General features: G+C 41.9%; 1 protein-coding gene across 11 annotated transcripts in view; it reads right to left on the bottom strand.

Moving 5' to 3' along the window:
• The window catches only part of SYNE2 (spectrin repeat containing nuclear envelope protein 2), a 342,246-nt gene that overhangs the window by 33,241 nt on the left and 292,468 nt on the right, over positions 1-16,537 (bottom strand). For all 11 annotated transcript variants that reach the window (XM_058739286.1, XM_058739287.1, XM_058739283.1 and 8 more), the window contains 4 exons: positions 15,826-15,951; positions 10,842-10,997; positions 7,986-8,144; positions 6,484-6,650 (listed from right to left, as the gene is read on the bottom strand). In XM_058739286.1, the coding sequence (XP_058595269.1) occupies positions 6,484-6,650; positions 7,986-8,144; positions 10,842-10,997; positions 15,826-15,951 (608 nt within the window). The remainder of the gene's footprint in view (positions 1-6,483; positions 6,651-7,985; positions 8,145-10,841; positions 10,998-15,825; positions 15,952-16,537) is intronic.

Genomic DNA, 16,537 nt, shown 5'->3' with positions numbered 1-16,537 from the left:
GCCAAATTTTGGCTTCAGATTGGAAAAAACTGGTGAAACTGGAAACCCCTGAGTCCAACAGGGATACCCTCCTAGGGTCCTCCTGAGGAAGAAATTTCCAGGGAATGCGGGGGTGGGAGGTGGGTTTCTGCCCTGCCTTTTTAGCCCTGCGCATCCTGGTTTAGGAAAAGGCAGAGAGTTCACCAACTCCATTCCTCCGCCTTTTGCAAAAAAATTCTATGTTATAGTACAAATGGAGTTCAAGACTTTGCAGAGGAAGAGATTTTGCAATTTTCCTTGTTAGCTCCTCCCAGGATTGACCATAATGTCTCTGAAAATTCCTCCATATCCCTAATCTGGGTTTCTCTAGGGTATCCCAAGTGGCTGTTTACCAGAGCACCCTTGGTTTGTGTCCAGCCCCTTTCAGACTTACTCTCCGCCTTATTTGAAGCCTCAACAATATCATTTCTCATGGGTCCCTAAAGCCCAACATACCATAATTATTATATCCCCACCTTGAAACACAGCGAGCACATTCTAGACCCGTGAAATTAAGAGCACAGGCTTGGAAACCGTTCTCCCCAAATGCAACATCTAACTGGTGCCTACACGCTTAGCTGTCCCTGGGACCTGCTAAGTATGATCCCCCAAAGACTAGTACATTGGACCTGCTGATGCTGCCCGATGCTGTCCGTTCACTGACCCCCTGGTGGTTGCGGTCTTCTTGAGGAAACTCCCCAACCCTCAGGGCCCAGGAGCAGCAGCCCCATGCTCCGGAGGGGGAAAGATCAGGCTGATGGGAAGGAAAATGGAGATGGGGAGGGTGACCTCACATCTGGCTTCTCCTGCACTAAAATCTCTAAATCCTTCCAGTTGTACTGGATCAGGCCAGAGCAAGTCAACTCTATGACTAGCAGCATTGTTTGGTCTTCCAAAATAACCTTGAGAAAATACAGATAAAAAGAGAGCAAGGAAAAACTTTATCAATTTAAAAAGGCACACATCTCCCTGCCCATTCTGCAAGGGATGGAAAACACTCCCAACACAGAGTCGCCATGGTAATAACTGCTAGGTTTAAATGACAAAATTTTAATTGCTACTATTGTGAAACAGGTGGGGTTTTCACGTTTGGTAGGTGAAATGTGAAAATTATGCTTAGTTAAAAAGTTTCTTTTCATGGACTTGATTCTTCTGATAGTGAGAACTATCTAGTCTAAACAGGGAGGGATCATATGGGAGCATGCCTGAGCAAGTCCCCCCCTTGAAACACTGGCTTAAGGATATCAAGTCTGCTAATGACGTTGCCATCAAGAGAAATTAAATTTTTTTTTTTTAAATCTGTATTTTTTAGAGAGAGCATGAGCAGGGGAGGGGCAGAGAGAGAGAGGGAGACACAGAATCTGAAGCAAGCCCTAGGCTCTGACCTGACAGCACAGAGCCCAACGTGGGGCTCAAACTCACGGACAGTGAGATCATGACCTGGGCCAAAGTCAGAGGCATAACTGACTGACCCACCCAGGCGCGCCAACCATCAAGAGAAATTAAAGAGAAAGGTAAAAACATTGAGGACATTTTTTCTTAAGGAAAAGAAAAAATAAAGCCCCCGTGGTTCCTTTTTCCATAATGAACATTCAGAAAAAACAGATAAACAAAAAGAAAACTGAAGTCACTGATGATGCCTACACCAACAGATAACCAATGTAAACATTCTGGAGTATGTCTTTCCATCCAGTGGTCCCGTCTGTTTTAGGCACTGACAGCTTTGACCAGATCATTCACACATACTGCTAGAAAGAGTCTTTAAAAAGAGCTTCCCTTCTCCTCAGCTACTTTTCCCCAGGTCTCTGAAGAGGCTCCACAACTAGCCAAAGTGACTTACCAAAGACAGACTGACCAGTGGCCACAGGGCTCCTACTTCATAGGATGAAGCTAGGGGTTTACTGAATGCAATGGGGAGGGGTTTCTGGGAAACAAAAGTAGATGGGTTTTTAAGGAGTTCAACTGTTGGGTTTCTGAAATCCAGGTAGACACAGATGAGAAGTAGGAGACTGAATTTTCCCCTGGCATCAGTCCCATTGAAGGCAGGATGGTGGGGAGGTGGGGGGGGGGGGGCGGGCAGGACCCCCTTTTCAGAGCTTTGGTCTGTGCTGGCTGAAGCAAGCCAACTTTGTACCTTTTGTCCATCATCCAACATCCCGTGCCTAAAGTGTTCCCACTAATAGGTAGCTGAGCTGCCTCTAAAACGGGATCACACATATTGGGAGTTCTGAAAACTTCTTGTAATTTAGTTGTCTCTCCTGCATTGACATTTTGCTGGGTCAGTCGTCAAAGATATTATCTAAGAAAACATGAAGGGGGAGGAGCTAATAGCTACAATATTTTAAAACAATTTTTTTTAAAGATTTTATTTCTAAGTAATCTCTTCACTCGATGTGGGGCTCAAACTTACAACCCCGAGATCGAGTTGAATGGTCTACCGACCCAGTCAGCCAGGTGCCCTAATAACTGTAATTTTAAAAAAAGTTAACTCTCGGGGCTCCTGGGTGGCTCAGTCGGTTAGGCGTCCGGCTTCAGCTCAGGTCATGATCTTGTGGTCGCGAGTTCGAGCCCCACGTCAGGCTCTGTGCTGACAGCTCAGAGCCTGGAGCCTGTTTCAGATTCTGTGTCTCCCTCTCTCTGACCCTCCCCCCATTCATGCTCTGTTTCTCTCTGTCTGAAAAATAAATAAACATTAAAAAAACCCCAAAACATAAAAAAGTTAACTCTTCATTTAATCTGTCAAATAAGCATAGTAGTATAAAATTAGTATTTCTTGTCATCAAGTCAGATTGAGTTCTAGAATAATCACACCATACACCAAAAAAAAACAAACAAACAAAAAAACCATAGTGCTTCAATGGCCTTTCTGTTGGTGAAATGAATAGCATGTTTTACATGAATTTAGATATCATTAAGGTAAGCAGCTGCCCAAGGGCCCATGACGATTGGGAAAATCTCCTGCAGCAATTCTCATGGAGAGCCACTTCTCGGAATTTTGATGTCTACACCCAAGGCCAATATAACCTTATGTGAGGTTAGGTTCCCCTGCTCCCTCCTTTGATTAGCTGGTAATTTGGGGAGATGTATCCTTCAGGTTCTCTGCTCTAACGATTTTACAGAAGCTGAAGAACACCTTACAAGTAGAGAAAGAACAGTGGCTTGGGTCTAAGCCTGCTTTCTCCTCCTCATTACCATGTAACCACCCTGCACTGCGCCCCAGGCTAATAGCGTATGTGTGCAAACAGACCCATAGCTGTCCTGCTGCTCTCTCATCCAGGATCTTGTGCCTAGCTTATCAACCAAGACACTAAAGGTTCTGCTTGGCATTGTTCAAATCTAAATTCTGCAGCCTGTGCTCCCAACCCCTTTCCTCGGTGGTGACACCTTTGCGTAGTACCCAGCATGAAATCAGTGTCAGAGATCCGACAAGGAGCTAATTCCACGTGAGGCTATGGCAGGTCTCAGCTTGCCTCAACCCACAAAGTCAACTGAAGGGTAAACCCCATTCAGAGCTTCTTAGGCTCTCAGCCATCTGTCTCACCTGGTCTTTGCTTTAAGAGAAGAGAAATTACTCTCTCCCAAGTCCTCTAGTTTTGAAGGGATTAGACTCTCCTTCTGTTCTCTTCGCTACAAACCGCAAGAGTCTAGGGGAGCAGGGAGGCAACACCACTATGAGTGGCAATCCTGGCACCTCACATGCTGGCTATGTAATTACAGGCAGGTTACGCATCTTCAACTTCTCAGTCTCCTTATCTGTAAAATGGGATAATGGTATCTACCTTTCAGAATTACAATGACGATTAAGTGAAATCATGTGTAAAAAGCACATGGTCAAGAATATAACTCTGGATTTTTGGCTCAGGTCATGATCTCGAGTTTCATGAGGTCCAGCCTCAGGTGGGCTCTGTGCTGACAGGGCAGAGCCTGCTTGGGATTCTCTCTTCCTCTCTCTCTCTCTGTCCCTCCCCCCTCAAATAAATAAACATTAATAAAGAAAAAAGAAAAAAGAAAAAAAAAGAATGGACTGTCACTCTAGTCTTCGGGAAGCATAAACTAGACCTTGCTCCTAAATGATCCATAAACAGGTCTGATGTCATCATACTCTCGATTAGCGCCAGGTGCTCCAGAAGACTCCAGAAGACTTAGGATATAAAGACGATGTCAACAAAGACATGCTAGACACAATTTACTTAACAGAAACAATCGCATTCTTAGGCACTGAAATGTTCACGTCAACCAATATCTGAGACGCTCTGTTGTTGCTGTTTTGTTTTTTAGAGAGAGGGAGAGACAGAGGGAGAGGCAGGGGGAGAAGGAGACAGAGAATCTTAAGCAGGCTCCATGCCCAGCTCAGAGCCTATGAGGTTGTGACCTGAGCCCAAATCAAGAGTGGGATGCTTAAGCAACTGAGCCACCCAGGTGCCTCTCTGAGGCACTGTTCTAAGCACTGGGAATTTAAGAGAGTCAAAGACACTGGTCTCCTGGAAGAAAGACCTCTTAGTATTAGACACAACTGAGGGAATCCTCTCCCATTTAATAAACATGCTACTTCGTCTTACAGTCTTCTTAGGGGAAAACAATGATAGCAGCCACTCAGGGAATGCTGGCTCCTACAGGCTGGTCCTGTGCCACATGCGGGACACAAACCATTATCCTCATAGCAGCCTCTGACGTAAGCAGTGCTATTAGACATAGTTTGTAGATTTGGAAACTGAGGCTTAGAAAGGTTAGATCTGGAGTGCTTGGGTGGCTCAGTTGGTTCAGTGTCCGGCTTCAGCTCAGGTCATGGTCTCACAGTTTGTGAGTTCGAGCCCCGCATCGGGCTGTGTGCTGACAGCTCAGAGCCTGGAGCCTGCTTTGGAGTCTGTGTCTCCCATGCTCTCTGCCCCTCCCCCACTCACTCACACTCTGTTTCTCTGTCCCCAAAATAAATAAACATTAAAAAAAATAATAATAATAATAATAAAATAAAGGTTAGATACCACTCAAGTTTCTACAGTAAGTGGGAAAGGCAGGATGTGCTCAAAACCTGTCCTCTTAATCTTTTTTGGGTTACCACCATGGATTTCTACAGATTTTTTTTTTTTTCAACTGGCAATACAGACAAGTTAAATTCAGCCCAGCCTATGCTGCCAGCCAAATCACCCTAATGTTTGTTTTGGCAAACCCTCCACTGCTCAAGAACCATGAATGACTCAGACTTTATTTAGGAGGCCAAATCTTCGGTTGAGATTGAAGGTCTTTTAAGCATTAGCCCTGATCCACCTCTCTAGCTTCATCTCCTACATTTGAGCCAATGGAGCTTCTTGTTATTTTCTGAAAGACTTCCAAGCTGCTCGATCCCTGTATCCTTTTGCTCACAACATAAGGGTCTCTGCCACCAGTAACCCTCAAGGATCCCAACCCATCACTCAGGACCATCTGGGAACACCACTCCTCTGAAAGGCTCCTCCTCATTCCTGCCCCCACTCCAGAAAGATGAGCTCTGAGCTCTCAAACCACTTGGCTTTACAGCTGCTCAGATGTCTGCTCCCATTAACGTAATTGACTCATCTTACTTCCTGTCTGTAATTCTCATAGCCCTTAGCCTGGCGCCCTTGCTGATTGAATCAGGTTCACTTATGGTTTACAGTAAACAGTGAGGTCAAGGAAATAAATGCCAAATTATTAAGAGCATCTTATTTTCATTACTCCCTAATTCCTCATTCTCCTTTCAGGTCCTCCTGTATATTCTGCATCTCAGGCGTGTTCCAAATATCTGAGCACACTGCTACAGAAGAGACTCGCATGGCCAGTGTAAATACAAAGCTGCCATGAGTGGTCCCAGAGCTGAGTGACCATTTTTTGCGGGCCAGGTTGCACGTGAAAAACATTTCGGTTGGGGTCTGTCTTTGGAGAGAGAATTTGAAGACAAAAGACACTTAAAAGCTCTGGGTGGTGTCAGCTTCATTATTCTGTGAGGGGAGATAAAATTACCAGTCTTATTTCTGATAAGGTTGCACTAGAGAATATAGCTTTGATTTGCGGCTACCGACACGCCTCCTAAGGCCACATCTTAGGACCAGATGCCCACTGGGGCCTGCAGACCAGCATCTAGAAATCAGGCACATGTCCCGACCTACTTGCATTTGCCTACGTACAAGCAGGGACAGGCAGAGACGATTTCATCTGGGGGACACATAAGCACTGAAGTAGAGTTGAAGTTTCTAAATACTTCGTCCAGGATCTCTTCTCAAATTAAACCTAACTTCACATGAAATTTTAAGCTAAAGAAAAAAACATTCAAGTCTCATATATGAAAATCCAATCTTCCTAAAAGGTTGAAATAAGAATTTCACCCGAAGTTTGCCTTCCTAAGTTTATGAAACTGCTAGGCTGCTTTAGAGGAGACTAAGCTTAGTTTCTGGATGTGTGATGTCACCACGGTGCCTAGGAAATAAGAGTAACTTCTAGGCCATTTCTCACCTTGATCCAATGACATCAAAAAGATGCTGCCAGCGGTCATTGATTTTGTTGAGCTTGTCATCGATCTCAGCTGCTCTTGTCTTGTTGCTGGCCTTGATCAACTGGTCACCCATTTGCTTTAACTGTAACTTGTTTTCACTAAACAAGTTTATTTCTTCCATGCAGTCCTGGCAAAGGCACCAAAACACAAAAGCCTCAGTTACTACTGAAAATTCATTTCTTCGCCAGTCACAAACATACAGCTGCCTCTTGAATTTAAAAAAGAATTCAAAAACTTCTCTTACCTGTTAATGCAACTCTTCAGTGAGTAGCTAAAAAGTCAAACAACACCCACTTGGCTCATGTGTAATACGTAAGGCAGTAGTTAACTTTTTAAACAAAATTTTTTTTTAATGTTTATTTACTTTTGAGATAGAGACGGAGTGTGAGTGGGGGAGGGGCAGAGAGAGAGGGAAACACAGAATCTGAAGCAGGCTCCAGGCTCTGAGCTGTCAGCACAGAGCCCGACACAGGGCTCAAACTCGGGAATGGTGAGATCATGACCTGAGCCGAAATCAGACGGTTAACCAAGTCACCCAGGCGCCCCAGTAGTTATTATCTTTTTACTTTTTTATTTTTATTAAAAAAACTTTTTTTAAATGTTTATTTATTTTTGAGATGGAGAGAGACAGAGCATGAAGGGGGGAGGGTCAAAGAGAGAGGGAGACACAGAATCCGAAGCAGGCTCCAGGCTCTGAGCTGTCGGCACAGAGCTCGACGTGGGGCTCGAACTCAACAGACCGTGAGATCATGACCTGAGCCGAAGTCAGGCGCTCAACCGACTGAGCCACCCAGGCGCCCCACTTTCTTTCTAAACAAATTTTTAAAAAAGTTATTTATTTTTGAGAGAGAGAGAGAGAGAGAGAGAGAGAGAGAGAGAGAGAGAAAGAGTGTGAGTGGGGGAGGGGCAGAGAGAGGGAGACACAAGATCTGAAGCAGGCTCTGCCGAATTGGGATGGTTAACCGACCGAGCCACTCAGGAGCCCCAGTAAGAGCTTTCTTGAAATAACATTTCAAGAGTGGCATTTTGGGTGACCGCAGCAAGAAGCCTTCCCCTGTGGAGCCTGGTGGCCATTTCAAAAATTATGAGCCCCAGTTGCTGTTGGCGTCTCCCCTTTGGCGAGGGGAGCTCTCTCATAGCGACAACCAGAGAAGCCACAACCCCTGGCATATGAACTGATGCTTAAGCTGACAAGAGCCCTGCTCTGGCCAGACTTCCTGAGAGTAGGCACAACAAGCCTCATGCCCTCCTATGATGGTCCCACAACTCCCCCATCTCTCTGGAATCATCACTTACCAACTTTTCTCTGCGAATGAATAAAGACAGTGAGAAAGGCGTTCAAATTTCTGCAATGTTTAATATTAGAAACATATCTAACAGGTTAGGCCACTGTGAGCCTGGGAAAGAGGGCAGAGAATTCAGAGGCAGTCCTAACGGCAACCATCTGGATATTCCTGCTTACCTTCTGTAACTTTTCAATCATTTCTTCAATACTAAGATCTGCTGTCTGTAGAACTTTGTTTTCCATCTGCACCAGCCATGCACACAACTCTTTATTTTTTTCATTGAACACAATCCATGAATTGAGTCTGTCTTCAATCTCCTGTTTGCGTATAGCCACCTGGAAATGAAAATGAATTTGGCAGCTGAGTGTTGGCAGGAAGGAAACTATTTCCTTTCCCTTCCCCCCATTAAAAAGACTATGAATTTCATTCATTTTAATCAGTAACCTGTAGACTTAAATAACTTTACCCACTACCTAGGGTTCAACATCAACAGTTATACCTTTTTTTTTCTTTAAAAAAATTTTTTTTAAATGTTTATTTATTTTTGACAGAGGTGGGGGGTGTGAGTGGGCGAGGGGTAGAGAGAGAGGGAGACACAGAGTTCGAAGCAGGCCCCAGGCTCTGAGCTGTTAGCACAGAGCCTGACGTGGGGCTCGAACTAATGGACTACGAGATCATGACCTGAGCTGAAGTCGGATGCTCAACCGACTGAGCCACCCAGGTGCCCCAACAGTTACACCTTTTGATAAATGCCATAAAAGCAACAAAATAAAGATTATGTCTGAAGTGTAACTGACCGAAAGAATTCAGTTTTATTCAATGCATATCTACTATTACCAGGTCATATTAAAAATTAGATAGGAAAGATTAGCTAAATACAGTAAACATCACCCAAATTTCTTCTGATCCTTGTTCTTTCAATATACCTTTATCGATGGCTTGCTACATGCTAATTCACAGTTTTATGACCCAAATCTTTTACTTTTTTTTTTTTTTTTAAAGCAGGTTCCACATCCAGCATGTAACATGGGGCTTGAACTCACGAACCTAATCAAGACCTGAGCTGAAATCAAGAGTTAGACACTTAACCAACTAAGCCACCCAGATGCTCCCAAATCTTTTACCTTTTTAAAAATGACCAAGTCCTTATTTCTATTTAAGGCCAATGTCCTGCCTATTCAACTTAAAAACTATAAATCTAGATCAAAACATTAATTTAACGTTTATAATGCAAATGGACTAAAAATTAAATTTCTTTCACAATTTTAGTGGTAGATTTCCAAAATAAAGCAAAGTAAAATTAAAAAACAAATGCACATTTCTCATTTAATCCACCTTCCCATTATGCCCTCTGGCTTTAGATGCAAAGTATGGAAATGGAACCACATACTGGTCTGTAGTGAGCAGGCTGACCCCACATACCCAATGCTCTATTATGCATTAGCAACCCCTAAGCTGACTTCCACAAAGGCTCTTCCTCCTTAAAGGGTTCAAATTTACAAGTTAAGTATAAAGAATGCAAATCAGACTTTCTAAATGTACAAAAGTATTCTCGGCTCTTAAAAATCTTTAGAATCTTAGGGTTAAAAGAAGTAGCTAAGAGTTCTTTTGATAAAGTTTTTTTTTTTTTAAATGTTTATCTATTTTTGAGAGAGAGAGACAGAGAGACAGAGCATGAGCGGGGGAGGGGCAGAGAAGGAGACACAGAATCCAAAGCGGGCTCTAGGCTCTGAGCTGTCAGCACAGAGCCCCACGCGGGGCTCAAACTCACGGACAGCCGGTCGCTCAAACCACTGAGCCACCCAGGCGCCCCAGATAAAGTTTTAACACCCCACCTTACAGATGGGGAAACTAAGGTAGAACTCCCAGAGATTTTCCTGCTATGTACAATGAAAACAAGTAATCTTCTCAGAGTGAGGCAAAAATACTTAATGCTTATACATTCGCCCAGCCAAACGTGTTAAGAAGGCTCAAAGAACTATCCCTAAAAAACAAGTTTTGTGTTTCCATTCCTGAGGGCATCTATTTATCTTAGCTTTTTAAAATCCTGGCATTTTGCACAGCGCCATTCTGATTGGTTTCCTAATGGTAACAATTAAAAGAACATCTGGGCCCCAGTCTCCCGCTTCTACCTTAAGTTTTAGGAGGCTTTTCACATACTCTAAATATTTTCTTTTATATAAAATATGAACAAAAATTCTAAGAGATCATTTAAAATTATGGTTCATTGTGAATGTTAAATACTAAAATCAAGAAGAAAAAATTATTTTACTTTATTCAAAGGCACTCAAAAGTGAATTTCATCTTTTAAATACACTTCTTCATTCACAAAAATGAGATTAAGGAATTTATTTTTCTTAGGATTATATGTTCTCAAAACAAAGACCTTTTCGAACCCTTTAGTTCCATCCTGTCACAAACATGTACTATTATACTCTAACCACGATCCAATGTTTATTAAGGAGAAGTGATCCATGGAGGTACTACGTGTAGCTGTTGACGGTTTCTTTTAGAGAGTTTTAAAAAACCAGCTACTTGAAAGGAACATCGGATTGCATGTGAATACAGAGTTCTCGGATGAAATACCCCTGTGTCAGGCACTAAGTAAGACTGTTGCTGCTCATTGGGCCCAGAGAGATACTGCAGAGACATCGCTCTTAAGGCCGGACAAGACCTCTTTGCTGAAGTCCTGATTCTAATATACCAATGGGTACTGGTCATCTGTGTAAGACAGAGAGCAGAAAGCTCACAGCTGCCGGTAACTGCAATTCCCCCCCTCCCCCACCCCATTTAAGGTGAGTTTTTAAAAAGCTTATTAAAAGTGTGCAAACCTCCAGCATTGAGCACTGGAGAAACAAAGGGTCAAATCTGTTAACCATGTTGCTGCCTTCTAAAGGAACAGCAGCCAGCCTGGGCTCCAATTGAAAAGGGCCTCCGGTTCAATGAAATTAAGCCCCTTTCTACTTTGTCTGGCCTTTGGAGACATTTCAATAAACTCCAGAACAGCCGTGCCCTGCAGTTAACTGACTTACTCTCAAGCAGAGGTCTTCCCATTGTCTGTGCAAATGCTCTGTTTGCTCCTCCAAAACCATCACGTCCTCCGCAAGAATGTGCTGGGTTAAGTCGGTCTTCAGAGTGTGAAGTTCTTTCAAGTTCTGGGTCCAGTTGGCCAAAGACTTCTCTAGTTCCTGCATTTAAACACAACAAGGGGGGGAAAAAACAACCCTTCAACTCAAGCTGCTGTTGTTTCCAAACCTGTAGGCTAATCCTTTGATTGGTCTGGGGGAGGGGAGGCCAGGGAAAGGGGCGGGACCTTCTGAATGAGAAACAGCCCAGGGCAGAGGCTGCTGTTGTGGTTGGCCGGTTCTTCACCACTCTTTTCTCAAAGGAAAACTCCTTTCTACCTTTATTTTCCTTTGCTCAGATAGTTCAGATTTTTATAGAATTAGTTCTATTTTAAAGTCATGTAGGTCTTTACCTTTATTGAGAAGAAATTATTTTTGGAGGCTGGCAACAATCTCTCTCTCTCTTGCACACACACACACACACACCACACACTTTTAATTCTGAAACAATGTCACAGAAATGTCTATCAAGTGTGATTTCCCATCTTTAAAAAAAAAAATAACAACACCTAAGAAATGTATTGTTGCTACCGTGGCAATCGTAACATCATAACAATGCCTTCTGTTCAACGGAATTATTTTGGTTAAGCTTCCCCCCAAAAATGAATATAATGGAAGAAAAAATAAAGTCTTCCCTAATATTCGGCAGAAACCGGTTAGCAGAAAATCTCTGGGCATGAAAACAATTATTTTTAAAAATGTGTCAAATTTAAACTTTCTGAATTCTAGGACTTACGAAAAGTGCTTTCACAACAGAGGGGGTAAAAGGAACACAAGAATCCTCCAGATTTTTCTTTGGCATGTTTAAAGGGTCTTCATTTGTACCCGTCTATTGCAGTAGAAAGAAGAGATTATTTTACCTACATCAAAAATAATCTGAGGGGTGGCAACAATAGAAATGTGTTAATCCTGATTCATTTTCAGAGTTCTAAAAGCTACATTGGCATGATTGCATAACTTGCTGACAGAAATTTATATTTACTCAAATGGTCCACAGAACTCTTTTTTTTTTTTTTTTTTAATTTTTTTAACGTTTATTTATTTTTGAGACAGGGAGAGACAGAGCATGAACAGGGGAGGGTCAGAGAGAGGGAGACACAGAATCTGAAACAGGCTCCAGGCTCTGAGCTGTCAGCACAAAGCCCGACGCAGGGCTTGAACTCACGGACCGCGAGATCATGACCTGAGCCGAAGTCGGCCGCTTAACCGACTGAGCCACCCAGGCGCCCCCACAGAACTCTTTTTAAAGGTTGCATGGAGGGGCGCCTGGGTGACTCAGTTGGTTAAGTGTCCAACTTCAGCTCAGGTCATGATCTCACGGTTTGTGGGTTCCAGTCCAGCACTGGGTTCTGTGCTGACAGCTCAGAGCCTGTAGCCTGCTAGGGATTCTGTGCCTCCCTCTCTCTCAAAAATAAAGAAACGTTAAAAAAATTTTTTAGGGGCGCCTGGGTGGCTTGGTCGGTTAAGCGTCCGACTTCGGCTCAGGTTATGATCTCACGGTCCGTGAGTTCGAGCCCCGCAGAGCGTATATATATATATGTGTGTGTGTGTGTATATATACATATAGATATCTATATGTATATATACACACACACACACACATATATATATATACGCAACATATACATATATACCTTTGGATAAATATGTATAAGTGGACAAGTTTAAAATTTGGACAAGCTTAATATGCCTAATGTTGGACAAGTTTAATACATATACTGGACAAATTTAATATGCATAATGATTAGTTATTATTTAAGTTTGTATTTCTTTACTTAGTTGAAATGCTACCCACTCTTTCACCCTGATGCTTCCACAAATATATTTAGTTAATTCCCATTTACGCTTTCAGATCTCAGACATAAGGGTGATTCCTCAGAGGAGCCTTCTCTGAGTCATCAGACAAGGTTGGGACCCCAGTTTTATTTACACTCTTGTAGCCCCCTGTCCTTTTCCTGTCTAACATTCATCATACTTATTCACGTGCGCGCGCGCGCGCGCACACACACACACACACACACACACACACACACGAGTGAGGCTCTTTGGTTAGCATGTGTCTCTCAAGTAGTCTAAACCATCAGTTCCATTACTGGCCAGCAATGACCACACAGTTCACCAATCCATTGCTGAGCACCTACCGTGATGCCTTGTGTATTTAAGTCCTCAGATATACAAATGTATGATTGAGATATAGAAATGTACGATTAAAAGGAAAGCAATTTGGCAGGGTCTCAAGAACTTTAAAATGTTCATAAAGTAAGAAAAGCAAAGAATCATCAAAGAATATATAGAGCGAGGTCTACTGTGGAGGTTTATTATGGTTGATCACTATTTGTGCAAATATTTCAAAAATCATGCTTCTGTCTTTAAATGAAAATACTCCAGACTTGCTACCAAATCATAACTGCAAAAGGGAACATGCCACTCAGGTAAGTGTTTTTCTTAATTTAACCATAGAAACTGTCTATATTGCCTGTAAGATTCCCATTGTTCATAGAACATGAGATGTAAAATTTCGTTCTTTGATTACATAAAATGAATGGGACTCTAACACAGCACAGCAGCATTAAAGCCTACCTTACCATTTGGGTAAACATAGGACCAAAAAACGTGTATGCATATAAATATTGGCCGGTATATGCATAGAATATCTTTGGAAGAATACACAAGAACTTGGTAACACTGATTACCTCTGTTGAGAAAAACCAACAGGAGAAAAAATTTTCAGGCACCTGGGTGGCTCAGTCAGTTGAACGTCTGACTTCCGTTCAGCCCATGGTCTCGTGGTTTGTGAGTTCGAGCCCATGGGCTGGCTGCTGTCAGCTCAGAGCCCACTTCAGATCCTCTGACTCCCTCTCTCTCTGCCCCTCCCCTGCTCATGCTCTCTCAAAATTAAATAAAACATTAAAACATTTTTCATGTATGCCTTTTGCACCTTCTGAATTTTGAGCCATGTTGACAATCTTACTCAAAAATTATTTTAAAAATAGAAACTGTCCCCCAAACTCAATCATTTGACAAACTCAATCATTTGACAAAATTATTTTAAAAATAAAAATTGTCCCCCAAACTCAATCATTTGAACACAGATGTCCATAAAAGTGAAAAGCTAGTATGTCACGAAGTGCTATTCCACGTATCAGCTGAGATGTAATGACAATGTGATCTTCTGAGGAGGACAGTAAAGCCCAGACTGGTCAAGTGGTTAGTGTATCTCTCTCCAGTGATTTAGGGATGATAAGCAGTCTCCTAGACAGGCTTCAGGTTACTTGAGTTCGTTTTGGAATATGGTCATGGGATCGATGAACTCAATGCTTTTGGCCTCTCTTCCTGATTTTTACACTGAGAGGTAGAACGTGGCGGCTGTGGAAACTGAAAGGGTCCCACTGGAAACTGAAGAGTGTGACACTTGGGACACATTATGCCTTCTTATGAGTTTACAGTTCACATTCTGCCCTGGTTTCTAGACTTTATGGAAGGAAACTCTATGGATCAACTGAGAGAGTGACTCCAAATTCCTCTGTCTCCGAGATCTAGATCTACACCTAAAGATGTGGAGATAATAAAAAGGTTGAAAATTAGGGACAGATAGGAATTTTCTTAACCTAATAAAGCCATTGCCAGCAAATACCATACTTAATGGTGAAATGTCGGAATCATTCTCCTTAAAACCAGGAATGACGTGAAGCAGCCAGTTATCGATTCTTCTACTAAAAAATGTTCTGGAGGTACTGACCAGTGTAGAAAGTACAGGAAAAAAAAAAAAAAGTAAAGAAATAAAAGGAAGAAATTAAAAAAAAAAAAGTCATTTTTTACAGATGGTGACTGTCCCAAAAGATTATATAGACAAATTATTGGAATTAACAAAAGAGTTTAACAAGATGGTTGACTATAATATGAATCAAAAATGATCATTTCTAGGCACAAGTGGTAAATAGAAAGTATAATTAGAAAAAGTATTTCAATAGTCTAAAAAATAACATGGAAAAAATAAATGTAACAAAAGATGTTCAATACTAAAGAAAATTATAAATTATTGAATACAACCAAAAGGAGAAACATGCCATATTCAAGAATAGGAGTACTCAATGTCAAAAAGATGTTTATTTTCCCCAAATTTATCTACAGATCTGATACTATTCCATTTCTGCAAAGACCTAAAATATCCACAAATAATTGTCAGAGCTGTATCAACTAGGCAGAATATAGTTTGGAAGGTTTTATAAAAATGTGATACTTGAGGGGCGCCTGGGTAGCTCAGTCGATTGAACGTCCGACTTTGGCCCAGGTCATGATCTCACAGTTTGTGAGTTCGAGCCCCGTGTCAGGCTCTGTGCTGACAGCTGAGCCTGGAGCCTGCTTCGGATTCTGTGTCTCCTTCTCTCTCTGCCCCTCCCCCACTTGTGCTCTGTCTCTATCAAAAACAAATAAAATACTTAAAAAATGTTTTTTTTTAAATGTGAGATTTGAGCAAAAACTCCAACCCATTTATTGGCTGCTAAAAAAGGAATTCTTTAATAATACTTTACTCTCATTTCAAAGACAAGGTCATTTGTTAAGGGAACAGGTTTCAGTGTAATCTCAGAGGCCACATCTTGTACTACAGAGGAGAGAAACAAACAGAAAGAGGACCTGGAGGAACCCCCCCCTCCCAATTCCTAAGAAGAATTTCTGTAAAAGCCTGTCTCAGATTTATGCATGGATCTCAAAGAGCATGAATTCTAACTGCTTTAGAGACCAGGATGTTATTTTAGATAGAAGATAGGGGAAACGATTTCTGACTGAACATGGAAACACGGTTTCAACACAGGATAGAAAGGCAAACACTTCAACGTCTCTGAAAACCGCTAAGTGATTATCTGGAACGCGACTTTGCAGCTTTCAATACCTTAATCAGCTCTTTTTCTTTATGGAGGTCCTCATGAAGTTCTGGAAGAGGATCTCTACTTTGTGCCTTTAAAACTTGCAGCCTGCTTTTCAACTCCTTGATTTTCTTTTCACACTGGTCCCAGGTCTATTTGAAAACAGTATTAAAATTGGTAAGTGCTTTGCTTTTAAGAATGAATCGCAGAAACCAAACAACTCATTTAATCCACTCCATTAAATGTCTTTTTGTAAATCCCACAGAAACCCAGTTCCTTTTCTCAAGAAGACTAGTCTAAAAGCAGATAGAACACCAGTATGGTTCCATACCCCTGTTGCACCTTTATGTGTGGCTCATTTCAACGACTGAGTTGGTTGGCTTTTGCTTCAAAAGATTTCTTCTTCCTTCCCCATATCCTCGATCTAGTCTTATTTTTATTTTAGTTTCCGGAAAGTGCACATTTAAAAGGCTACTGTAAGGATTAATTTTTAACACAGTCTTGGGCACACACACTCAAAAAGCAAAAGCACTCAACCACTTTTCTTGTCTTCTTTCTAATGTCCCTCTGCGCTCGCTCTCTCTCTTTCTGGAAATAGCGTGGCTTTAGTGACCCTTTCATAGTGAAGCTTCGCTCCACATTTCTCACCGCTGCTTTGACTGCCGCCTTCTGCTTAAAGCACTTTACGGTTTATAAAGCATTCTCAACTTCGTTATCTCACTGTAATTATCATAATTT

This window comes from Neofelis nebulosa, chromosome 7 (assembly GCF_028018385.1).
Source record: "Neofelis nebulosa isolate mNeoNeb1 chromosome 7, mNeoNeb1.pri, whole genome shotgun sequence".
Classification (NCBI taxonomy): Eukaryota; Metazoa; Chordata; class Mammalia; order Carnivora; family Felidae; genus Neofelis; species Neofelis nebulosa.
The sequence above is the reverse complement of the archived record's forward strand: the minus strand, read 5'-3'. Positions and strand labels throughout refer to the sequence as shown.